We start from the raw sequence: 12,406 nt of genomic DNA, 5'->3' as shown, positions 1-12,406 counted from the left end.
TTGATGGCCAGGGTTTACTGCTCCTTTACTTACCAGTCATAATTTTCCTTTCACATTTATGACCAAAAGAAACATACATTGATAAATAAAAGACCTCAACTTCTAGCATTATGTAACTCCTTATGATATAGTGCATGAGTAACACTTTATTTGGGATGTTGAAAAATTTGCTATTGTCTTCTATCTGAGGAATGTCAAACTGTTACTATGTGCAACACACAAGTATATTAAGTGAAAAATTAACTCAGAAATGGTCTAAGCTTTTATTCAGTTCTTTTAAACACTGTTCTTTTGCTTACAGTGTAATGCAAAAATAAATAACTCAACAGAAAATGTTAATTGTGGCATATTCTATATTTTACCACTCTCCTGTCAGTAAAGCATATCTATTCCTGCATTTCTCCAGGGCACCGAATATCATCAATTTTCAATATCATTTTTACAACTTGGGTAGCCAAAGAAATCTGCTGCTTCTTTCCAATTAGAGTCTCTATGACATGCTGTTTTCTCATATCTAGAATGAAGAATCAAGGAATTAATGTACTGAGTTAAACAATGTCATTTCAATGAAACAGAAACATTGCACATTTGCTGAAAGGTTTATAAGCTTTTTATAAAGTCATTTCTAAGATTGACTGCACATTGCAGAATGACAAGATAATTACAGGAAGATGGCTATCTTGGTTGATAAATCCATTGCAATATTCAATTAGTTCTTAAATGAAAAAAAAAGATTTTCTCTTCCTATTGTATCTGGGTTCATGTGTTCATTTTTTCATCATATAGAAAGTCTCCCAATATCAATCTGCAAAGTGGATAGTTTTGATTGAAACTAGTTACTCCTTCCTACAGATGAAGGACAAATGTTCTTACATACAAAACTCTGCTGTGAAGATCCATCACGTAACACTAATAACTTTGCCCAAAAATGTGAAAAAATATTGGAATTTTTACTCAAAATATTAAAACTGCAACAGCTATACCTAGTCACAACATGCAGTTATCATTTACAACTATCAGTCTATATGAATGTCTGTTACAATCAAGGCCAACTAAATACAATAGTCTCACAAGAAAGAAATGAATATGTGTGTAGAACTTGCACTGAAAGAGCATATGAAACCAGGCCCAAAATAATAGTCCAATATTTTGTCAGGAATAGAATATGTGAAACATCTCAGCCTTTTGGACGAATCATTAAACATGGCTTTGCTGTCCCCTCGCGTAGATGGGCACTATTTAAAACAGTCCATGAGCGACCTGACCAACATTTGTAAATCAAGCCACACAAAAATTAGAAAATTTATTTTGTTTGATGTGCAAGTTGGTAACTGCATATGTCAAGATTTTTCCTAAAAAGCAACAGAGATACTTGAACCAGCTCAGATGCATGAGGTCAATGTAAATGAACTATAACCCAATTTTTCACCGTTGTAAAAGGACCCATTTGTTTACTTAAAATAATTCCGACCAAGTTCCCACTAACCTGTTCATGGCTGATATCAAGCAATTTATTTTGTCAAGACACTGCCACCCCACTTCCCTTGCAAATTTATGATCAACGCCCTCTCAAAAAATTTAATTCAACCAGATAGTTCTTTAAAATACAACTAGATTAATATCTGGTGAACACGGAAGAGTGCGACCAAAGGACATGTTTCCATGCTTTTTTTCTCTATAACTGCAGTATCAGTGTCCTTTTCCTCTTCAAAGCCTTGATCATATTACCTTCCAAATTCATGCCCACCTTTCCGACAATGCTATATCTTCCTCTCATATCAGATTTCCGCTTAACCTCTGCAATAAACTTCTAATCAAATGAGAAATACCATTCTCTGCGATTGTACTTTCCAGTTCCATCATTCTTCACCTCAGATGCAAATGGCCACTATCTCCAGTATCTTTCTTATGTTTACTACTTGTGTGGTCATCTGATTCCATTCCTATCTATCCAGAGTATTTTCTGCACTGGACATTTCTTAGCAGTTAGCTCTGGAATTCCTCAAGAATCTATCGTTGATCCCCTCTAATTTAACAACTACTCAAGAAAGAGCTGTTCAGTTTTAACTGTACTCCAATATGAACTCATTTCACCACCAAATAACATGATTGTCATTGCTTATGTTTTTGGATTACCAGACCAACACTTAAGTCTTTGTTTAGCTGCAATTTTCTCCAATTAAATACTTGGCAGACTGAAACCATTGAACTCTGTTCTCATTATCATTCCAATTTCTTTGCTATTGTCTCTGGTTGGACTAGATATTGCGTAAACTTGCTGGTGTTCTATTCAATACAGGACTTCTGATCCCATATCCTTTCTACATAGAAGACCATTTTACTTCCATCTCTGTCTTGTCTCAGCATATTTGCTGTGGAAACCTGCATCACGCTTTTGTTACTTCCAAACTATTTCAATTTCTGATGGCTGGCTTCTCAGGTCTATACCCACCAGGAACAACATCTAAAACTCAAGTATATATAATCCAACTGTCACAAAGTCCAGCACATCCATCAACTCTCTGCTGGCTGAGCTAATTTGGCTCGCATCAGTCTATCTCATCACTGTAATCAAGAATGCTATGTTTCTCCAATTCTGGTCCCTTGTGAATCCTAATCTTTTTTGTTGCACCACTAGCGATGATATTTTTTAGTCTTATAAACCCTAAAAGTCTGAAGCACCCCCTTCCTTTCTCATTCTGTGTTTTTTCCCCTCTCCTTTTAGGAAGTATAAAAATGTTCCTCTTGAACCCAACTCCAAACCTTTCCAACATTTTTCTCTGTCATTTTTTTGGTTTCCATAACTCCTATGAGCCTTCGGTTAATTTCCTATTTTAAATGTATTATGTCAACGTAAGGTGACACTGAAACTAGTATAAGGGTTACAGAGCACAGCTGCTAAAATTTGATAACAATGAATAAGATACCCACAGTAAAAACTGTAACTGAATTGCAAGACAATGATTAAATAGACTTATGTCAGTACAATAATCATAAAGGAAAAGCTACTTACCGTTTGTTTCCTTGTGTAAACAATCTATACCCAGTGCAAAATTGTTCTCCTTCACCTGTCTAGCTCGAACCTCTGTCATTGTCTGAATTGGATTATAACCACTGTTTTCTGCAAGTGACATTGGAATGACTTCCAGAGAATCTGCAAAAGCTCTCATAGCATACTGTTCTAAAGTCGGACACTGTACAGAGACAGAACAAAACAACTGCAATTTAAAAACCACTCACCAGTAACAGGTAGAATACAAAGCGTGAAAAAAAAAGTGATAATAGTTGGTAACACAATTTCTCTCCATACCACCCAGCAATTTGAAATTTGTGATTTTTGGCATCCTGCTCCATATAAACAAAACTAAATGAAAAGTAAGAGAATCCTAACTATCCATGATCCAAAATATCAATCACACAAACTACTCAGAACGTGAATAAATGTTCATTTTACCTTATCTGCAGCTTCATTGACAGCTAAAGCACAAGCAATCTCTGCAGCACCACCACCATATACAATGCGATTATCTTTCACAAGGTTGCGAATCACACACAATGCATCATGAAGTGCTCTTTTTGCTTCTTCAATGATCTGGAATAAAATCACTAATAAACTCAATGCAGAAACTAAGCTCTATGCTCATAGACACACATACACACTATGAAGAGCAAAATCTCATTTAAAAACGAATAAGATGAAGACAACATCAATAATTCATCTTTTTGTTGATAGTAAACCTACCTATAAACATTATGTAACTATGCAACAGCACAAATTTATTCAGATTCTACTCAGCAGACAACAGGTAAGGATAAAACAAAAACATTATGTTGAAGTATTTTCCAGTTATATAAAATTGAATACATTGTTTTATGTTATGGACTACAGAAATAACTTAGAATAAAAGGATTAAGATTTGGTAGTTGCTTTGAAGCAAAATATAATGAGAAGTTAAAAAAGGCAGGCAGTATTACCTAAAAATGCAAATTAGTTACGAAGATTTTCCCCAGACCAGAAATAATAGAGATTGTGTGCGAGAACAGATACCATCACTGAGGACAGTGGCATAGTTATTATGTCATTAGATTAGAATCCAAAAGCGTGAGGAAAAGGCCTGGCGACATGGGTTCAAATGCCACCAATGGCAGTTTGAAGCATTTGAATTCATGTTTTGATTTGGAATATATATCTAGTCTCAGTAATGGTGACCCTACAATTATCATTAATGCCCTTTAGAAAAGAAAATACTGCCATTCCTAGACAGCAACGCCCACATTCTGTGAATGAAATTTAAAAAAAAACAATGTTCTGGGAAGATAAGCATGAAGCAACCCATTTGAGAACAAAACAGAAAGGTTTAAGATTTGTTGTACAGGAGAGATGAAGAGCTTTGTAAGTAGAAATAAAAATAGTGATTAAAATGTTAGTTTAATGTTTGCCTAAAATAATTGATTGGGACCAGAGGGATTTGGTAAAATGGTAGGAAGAGGAAGGAAAGATATACAGGTGAGCAACTGTGAAACAAGTGTCAAGATCTTACTTCCATCCTTACTAAAACATTTAACTCAGTGACTTGAGACAGCTGTAAGTTTTTCATAATTGCTCCTGCAGGTATGGGGTAGAGGGAAGTATTTATAGCAATAGTAGACGAACAGGAAATTGGAACAAAAAAGAAAGCCAGGCAGTATCAGGAGGTGGAGAAGTTAACATTTCGGATGCTAACCCTTCTTCGGGACATATTTCTCGAAACAGTTTCACCAGAGGAAAGAAGGTTTTGTTTTAGCCTTTTTGGTCAGCCTGGAGTAAAAAAGTAGTTTTGACAGAGGAGTATGAAGCACAGTAGCACTTGACATCAATCCAGATCTAGCACATGACCACCAAAATAAATATGGGGCAACCGATATTCTAAACATGCACACAGAATTGAGGGGAATGAGGTGAGAAAGCCAGTAATAGCTGAAGCAAATGTCACTCAATTTTAGAGTTGCATTTGAAAGTCTTGTTAAAATCTTGAATCATAAGGAGAGTTGATTAATATCATAGAAGACCAAATGGCAAACAGCTGCAGGAAAAAACAAATTTCACCTAAAACAAAGTTTACTTCAAACATGACATTCCCAAATATCATACATACCATTTTGTTTCCACCTCTGATGAAAATTGTCACTGCCCTAGAGTTCTGGCACTCCTCAATCACAAGCATCTTATCCTTGGTAGTTCCAAAAGAAATTTCCTTGACAATACCAGCAGTCCCAAGCTTCTCAGAGGTAAGTTCTGAAAACCGAGGAACAATGCGCCCTCCAGTGGCAATAGCAATCAGCTGCATCACAGACAGAAGTATTAATTTTGCCCCATGCTATAAAGATAGATATTCAAGCAAAATACATGATTCACACACTAGAATTCAATGCAACTATACTCACCTCAATTTCAGGTCCACCAACCCAGCGTATAGCAGGAAGCTTATTCTGGAGAAGCAAATGGTTTGCTTCATCATCAAATCCCCACTGGCAAATAGCCAAGTTAGCACCAGTGTCTTTTATCTTGGCAAAGAAAGAAATGCAAAAATAAGACTTGATACAAAGTCCAGTGTTAAAAGTCAGGAATATACAGCATGGAAACAGACCCGTTGGTCCAACTCATCCATGCCCACCAGATATCAAACTACTGACCTGATTGACCATTTCCTCAAATTTATCCTTTTCATATTTTTGCAAGGCTTTGTAGTCTTCCACAGAAGTCACATCAAGCTTATGCTTAGTTTTGGGTTTTGGTGGTTCAAATGGACATGTCAAAATAGCAAGCTTTGCATCCTTTATCACCTAAATCAAAGATAAATTTAAAACGGAATGCCTTTAAAATCTTACTAATATATACATTTTAGTAGCTAAATATAAGGCTCAGAATAATCAAAAATATTTGTCACTATTTTAATGTTACATCTGGAAATAAACTTCTTGAATTCATAGTCAGAGATGTACAGCATGGAAAGACCCTTTGGTTCAACTTGTCCATGCTGACTAGATATCCTAATCTAATCTAGTCCCATTTGCCAGCACTTGGCCCATATCCCTCTAAACCCTTCCTATTCATATAGGCATCCAGATGCCTTTTAAATATTGTTACTGTACCAACCTCCACCACATTTTCTGCCAGCTCATTCCATACACGCACCACCCTCTGCATGAAAATGTTGCCCCTTAGGTCTCTTTTATATCTTGCCCCTTTTACCTTATGTTCTGGACTCCCCCACTCCAGGGAAGAGACCGGTCCATTTATCCTAACCATGCTCACGATTTTATAAACTTTTATAAGGTCACCACTCAGCCTCCGACGCTCCAGGGAAAACAGCCCCAGCCTATCCAGCCTCTCCCTATAGCTCAAATCCTCCAACCCTGGGAACATCTTTGTAAATCATTTCTGAACCTTTTCAAGGTTTTACAACATCCTTCCGATAGGAAGGAGACCAGAACTGCACACAATATTCCAAAAGGGGCCTAACCAATGGCCTGTACAGCCGTAACAATGACCTCCCAACTTCTATATTCAATTCTCTGACTAATAAAGCATACCAAATGTCATCTTCACTATCTTATCCACCTGCGACTCTACTTTCAAGGAACTATGAACCTGCACTCCAAGGTCTCTTTCTTCAGCATCATCCCCCAGGACCTTACCGTTAAGTGTAAATGCCCCACCCTGATTTGCCTTTCCAAAATGCAACAGCTCACATTTTGGATCTGCCACTCCTCAGCCCATTGGCCCATCTGATCAAGATCCCATTGTACTCTAAGGTAAGCTTCTTCACTGTCCACTACACCTCCAGTTTTGGTGTTATCTGCAAACTATTTCTCCTATGTTCACATCCAAATCATTTATATAAATGATGAAAAGGCCAGCACCAATCTTTGTGGCACATTAATGGCCACTGGCCTCCAGTCTGAAAGGTAACCCTCCCCCACCACCTTCTGTCTCCTACCCTTGAGCCAGTTCTGTATCCAAATGGTTAGTTCCCCTAGTATTCCAGAAGATGAAATCTTACTAATCAAGAACCTTGTAGAACGCCTTAGTAAAGTCCATATAGATCATGTCCACCTTTCTGCCCTCATCAAATCCTCTTTGTCACTTCTTCAAAAAACTCAATCAAGCTCGTGAGACAGGATTTCCCATGCACAAAGCCATGTTGACCATCCTTAATCAGTCCTTGCCTTAGCAAATTTAAATCCTGACCCTCAGGATTCCCTCCAACCATGTGGAAAGTGAGGACTGCAGATGCTGGAAAAGTAGATACTGTTTCGAGCATAAGCTCATCATCAGGAATGATGAAAAGCTTACACTCGAAATGTCGACTCTCTTGCGCATCGGATGCTGCTTGACTGGTTCTGCTTCTCCAGCAATACACTCTTCATCCCTCCAAAAACTTGCCCGCCACCACTGTCAGGCTCACTACTCCATAGTTCCCTGGCTTTTCCTTACTAGCTTTCTTAAATAGGGGCAACACGTTAGCCAACTTCCAGTCTTCCAGCGCATCACCTGTGACTATCGATGACACAAATCTCAGCAAGGGGCCCAGCAATCACTTCCCTAGCTTCCCATAGAGTTCTAGGCTACACCTGATCAGGTGCTTGGGATTTATCCATTTTTATGTGTTTCAAGACATCTAGCACTTCCTCCTCTGTAATATGGACATTTTTCAAGATGTCAACATCAATTCCCCACATTCTATATTTTGCACGTCCTTTTCCACAGTAAACACTGACACAAATTCCCGAATGTTTACTTCTTTGACCAATGTTTTGGCCATCTGCCCCAATATGTGGCTCAGTAACAAACTTATTTTAGAACATTCGCACAGAGCATCTAAAGATGCTTTGATAAATTAAAACATTAAAGAAATGCAAGCTGTTGTAATTTGTCCTGCAAATGAACATTTCTGAACACAAAGCTACTGGAACAAAAATGGTATCCAAATTGCCACTTAAAAGCTATACGCATAAGTCAGTCATATGCGCTTTGGAACTGAATGTTAGTGCAAAAATATCCAACCTTTGGCATTTGTGGATGGCTGAATTCTTTGTCCACCACGACTCCTTTAATTAACTGCGTATCCTCTAGTTTTCCACCAACTTTACCTTCCACTTTCATCAGCTCAAAATCTACATCCTTGCGCTCCATATCAGCAACAGCTAAGACAGCATTTACGGCTATCTCTGCCATCTGCCTATGGCAACGATTAATACTGTATAAACAGGAAATAAATAATTTCAGAAAACAGAGAAAGAGAGAAAGACACCTGCAAAGATGGCTTACAACATTTGACTATTCAGCTCTGGAACCCAAGTTAATGGCCACCAGGTCACTGAATTAAGCAGATTCTAGCTGACCACTGAATTACACCAATATTTTTCTACAAACATTTTAAAATTAAAGAATGATCACCACAATAAGTTGAAAAGTTGTTTTACCAACTAACATTGTTGAGGAGTGAATTATGAAGAACCCTGTAATGATATGCATCGGATTTTTCAAAATGCATTTGATGAAATTCCAGCCAAAAACAAAATTGTTAAGCTCAAAAGAAACGGGAAGTCACAAGTCTTGAGAAGAAATAATAAATTACCTTAACGGTAGAAAATGACAGGCACTTTGTTAAAGGGATAGGATGAGAGATGAAAGTTGTGAGGCAAAACTAATGCAACTGTTAAAATTTATAATTTCTTAATGAATTAGATTCAAAGACATAGCACAGTCATTCAATTTGCAGGTCATAACAAGAAGGCACTTAAAATTTAAAGGAAGATGTGATCACACTAAAGTAAAGGCAAGACAAAAGGTAAAGCTACCAGCTTTGTTTCATCATTAATATCCTATGAAAAGGAATCTGTCATTTCTACACCACTTCTTAGATGAAGTCGCAAGGTTTGTAGCTCAGATTGAGGTTTAGGATGTAGGTTTGCTCGCTGAGCTGTAGGTTTGATATCCAGACGTTTCATTACCTGGCTAGGTAACATCATCAGTGGCGACCTCCAAGTGAAGCGAAACTGTTGTCTCCTGCTTTCTATTTATATCTTTCTCCTGGATGGGGTTCCTGGGGTTTGTAGTAATTTCATTTCCTGTTCGTTTTCTGAGGGGTTGATAGATGGCATCTAAATCTATGTGCTTGTTTATGGCATTGTAGTTGGAGTGCCAGGCCTCTAGGAATTCTCTGACATGTCTTTGCTTAGCCTGTCTCAGGATAGATGTGTTGTCCCAGTCGAAATGGTGGTTTTTTTCATCCATGTGAAGGGCTGAGGGAGAGGGGCTTGTGTCTTTTTGTGGCTAGCTGGTGTTCATGTATCCTGGTGGCTAACTTTCTTCCTGTTTGTCCTACGTAGTGTTTGTGGCAGTCCTTGCATGGAATTTTATAGATGACGTTGATTTTGTCCATGGGTTGTACTGGGTCTTTTAAGTTTGATAGTTTTGGTTCGAAAGTGTTGGTGGGTTTGTGTGCTACTAGGATTCCGAGGGGTCTCAGTAGTCTGGCTGTCATTTCTGAAACTTCTTTGATATATAGTAAGGTGGTTAGGGTTTCTGGCTGTATTTTGTCTGCTTGTTGTGATTTGTTCTTGAGGAATCTGCGCACTGTGTTTTTTGAATATCCATTCTTCCGACCAGATATCCCAACCCAATCTAGTCCCACCTGCCAGCATTCTTAATAGATTCTCTCATTTTAATTTTAATCTTTTGTTTTACACACCTATTTGCAATGTATGCTCCCTTTTGTGTTATATTCACCTTCAGTGCTTTGTTTCTTCATTGATTCCTTTACATGGGATATTATTCATTCCCACACCACTTCTTTTAGATGAAGTCTTCCCATCTATCTTTCTCCAGGGCAGGTTTGTATGTGGTTCAATCATCTTCTAGAATAACCTCAAGTTCTTGCTTTATTAAGCTAGCTCCTAACTCCTGATAGTATCACAGGAGGAGCTAATCACCTATGGCTCAGCAGTAGAGATTCATGAGGTGGAAAATTATGGGTAAAGTCCTACTCCAGAGACTCGAGCACAAAATTCTAGACTGACAATCCAGGTTTGTATAAAGCAAGTATGACATGAAAAGCAGAACCCTTTTTCTAGAGGAGTCGTCAAAATTGATGTCATCTTTCTGATCTTACCCGAATGTGAAGTATCTCTCTAATATACCCTTTTCAAAGAGAAGTAGTCAAGTAATTTTTAATGTCACAGCCAATATTGGTAATCAATAAAACAGGTTCAGGTCATTATCATACTGGGGTTTGAGAGAACATGGTGTTTAAAATCTGGATGCCACATTTCTTAGATTGCAACAGTGACTACACTTCAAATATACTTGAAAGACAGTTAAGTGCTTCTGAATGTCCCAAAAGATCAAAAGGAGTTATATAAATACAAGCTATTGTTTTATTCCACTCCCCATATTGTTTGTTCTAATATGGACAACAATATTACTGTCTGCTGCTAAGATATCCCTTACCCTTGCAATGTGTAAACAACACATTTCTTCAGAATTAGTAGCTATGGTTACTGACATCCTTATCTATCCCCTTAATTGCAGAATTCCCTCATCACTACTATATTTCAAATGTAATATTGGACAGGCTAATAAATGATTCACAAGGTGCAACATGACAATAGTCTTGCACCACATTAACCTTCTCTGTGGCAAGATGGCTACCTAACACCTTTGTAAATGATCATAATTGCAAGCTGCATTTGGGAAATCTGCATAAAACTACAATATTTACATGGGCATTGCTGAAACAATCAATACAGTTCATACAATTTGTACTCACACTTTAGAGCCAAGTGTTGTCATAGCTGTTTGAATAAGAGGCTCTTTGTTATTCGGATCTACCAGAAAACTATCACTTATTTTGTCCAGGTGTTCAATGGCATGGCGAGCAGCCAGTTCATAACCATCAGCTATGCGAATAGGGTGAATACCACGGTCCAGTAACTGTTCAGCTTGTTCCAAAAGGGCACCAGCAAGAACTGAAAAAGAGATCATGCAACATAGTCTCTGTATTTTTCAGAAGTTTAATTCCATGTGAATCATATTCTGGGACTAGGGGTTAGAGATCGAGGGGAACAACTAAAATCCTAGTGTAACAATTTACAAGTAATTGTTTAAGGATTATATGGAAAAAATTGTAAATGTATATAAAATGTGAAGATGCAATCAACATTGAAAAGGGAGAACAGATTCCATCAAATAACAGAAGTTTCCTGCTTTCTTATTGCTCAAAATCTCTGAATTCACCAACAAAAGATTTCAGAAAACTCCAAATAAAATGCTTACAGCATTAGTCTCCAACTTACCAACTACACCTGTGGTGCCATCACCAATTTCATCATCCTGAGACTTAGAAAGCTCGACCATCAATTTGGCAACTTGATGCTCCACATCCATCATACTCAGAATAGTAGCACCATCATTGGTGATTGTCACTTCTCCATCTTTGTCTACCATCATCTTATCAAGACCTGAAATTGAACAAAAGCAACTTTATGACCAGCTTTTAACAGAACAACATACTTAGCTCATATTGCTAGTGCAGATCATCAGTCAGCATCTACTAGCTTATGTAGCTGATACCACACAAAATGTTACCAAGATAATCCACAATTAATTAAAAATTTTAGTATAATTTGTTATTCAAGTATAACCATTGATATTCTTGGTTCTAAATTAGAGTTGATTTGGGTTTGTTAAATTGATAGCAATTACAAGTACTAGAACACTGGCCTACTCTTAAGAGCTTTCAGCACTTGAAACCTTTAATGAAGTTATCACTATGCTGTATCTGAAAACTATCCACTGGTATTGATTCCAAATCCCTTGATGGCCTAAGTGATCCAGAACTCTTTTTTTTGTTGTGGTAGAATTTGCCACACTTCCACCACTTTCAGACAACAAGGCACATGGGTGTGCAACCTCAAAACTTGTGAAGACATAATCACACCCTAATTGTAGAGTCAGAGTTATATAGCAGGGAAACAGATCCTTTGTTCCAACTCATCCATGCTAACCAGATATCCTAAACTGACCTAGTCCCATTTGCCAGCATTTGGCCCATATCCTTCTAAACACTTTCTACTCATGTACCCATTCAAATGCCTTTTAAGTGATATAATTGGACCAGCCCCCATCACTTCCTCTGTCAGTTTGTTCCATATATGCACCACCCTCTGCACAAAAAATGTTGCCCCTCAGGTCCTTTTAAAATCCTTCCCCTCTCACCTTAAATCTATGACCTCTCCTTTTGGACTTCCCGAGCTGAGGAAAAAGACCTTGGCTATTCACCCAATCCGTGCCCATGGTTTTACAAACCTCTAAGGTCACCCTTCAGTCTCTGAAGCTCCAAGAAAAGTAGCCCCAGTTTAT

The 12,406-nt window shown here is 37.8% G+C and overlaps 1 protein-coding gene across 1 annotated transcript in view; it reads right to left on the bottom strand.

Moving 5' to 3' along the window:
- Window positions 1–249: 249 nt before the first annotated feature.
- The window catches only part of cct5 (chaperonin containing TCP1, subunit 5 (epsilon)), a 33,654-nt gene continuing 21,497 nt past the window's right edge, over window positions 250–12,406 (bottom strand). The window contains exons 4-12 of the mRNA XM_043689997.1: window positions 11,341–11,505; window positions 10,815–11,013; window positions 8,048–8,240; window positions 5,674–5,823; window positions 5,425–5,544; window positions 5,136–5,321; window positions 3,455–3,592; window positions 3,014–3,194; window positions 250–514 (exon numbers count right to left, since the gene is read on the bottom strand). Of these exons, the coding sequence (XP_043545932.1) occupies window positions 387–514; window positions 3,014–3,194; window positions 3,455–3,592; window positions 5,136–5,321; window positions 5,425–5,544; window positions 5,674–5,823; window positions 8,048–8,240; window positions 10,815–11,013; window positions 11,341–11,505 (1,460 nt within the window). The 3' untranslated portion in view covers window positions 250–386. The remainder of the gene's footprint in view (window positions 515–3,013; window positions 3,195–3,454; window positions 3,593–5,135; window positions 5,322–5,424; window positions 5,545–5,673; window positions 5,824–8,047; window positions 8,241–10,814; window positions 11,014–11,340; window positions 11,506–12,406) is intronic.

This window comes from Chiloscyllium plagiosum, chromosome 5, assembly GCF_004010195.1.
Source record: "Chiloscyllium plagiosum isolate BGI_BamShark_2017 chromosome 5, ASM401019v2, whole genome shotgun sequence".
NCBI lineage: Eukaryota > Metazoa > Chordata > Chondrichthyes > Orectolobiformes > Hemiscylliidae > Chiloscyllium > Chiloscyllium plagiosum.
This window is presented reverse-complemented; position numbering and strand designations above follow the sequence as displayed.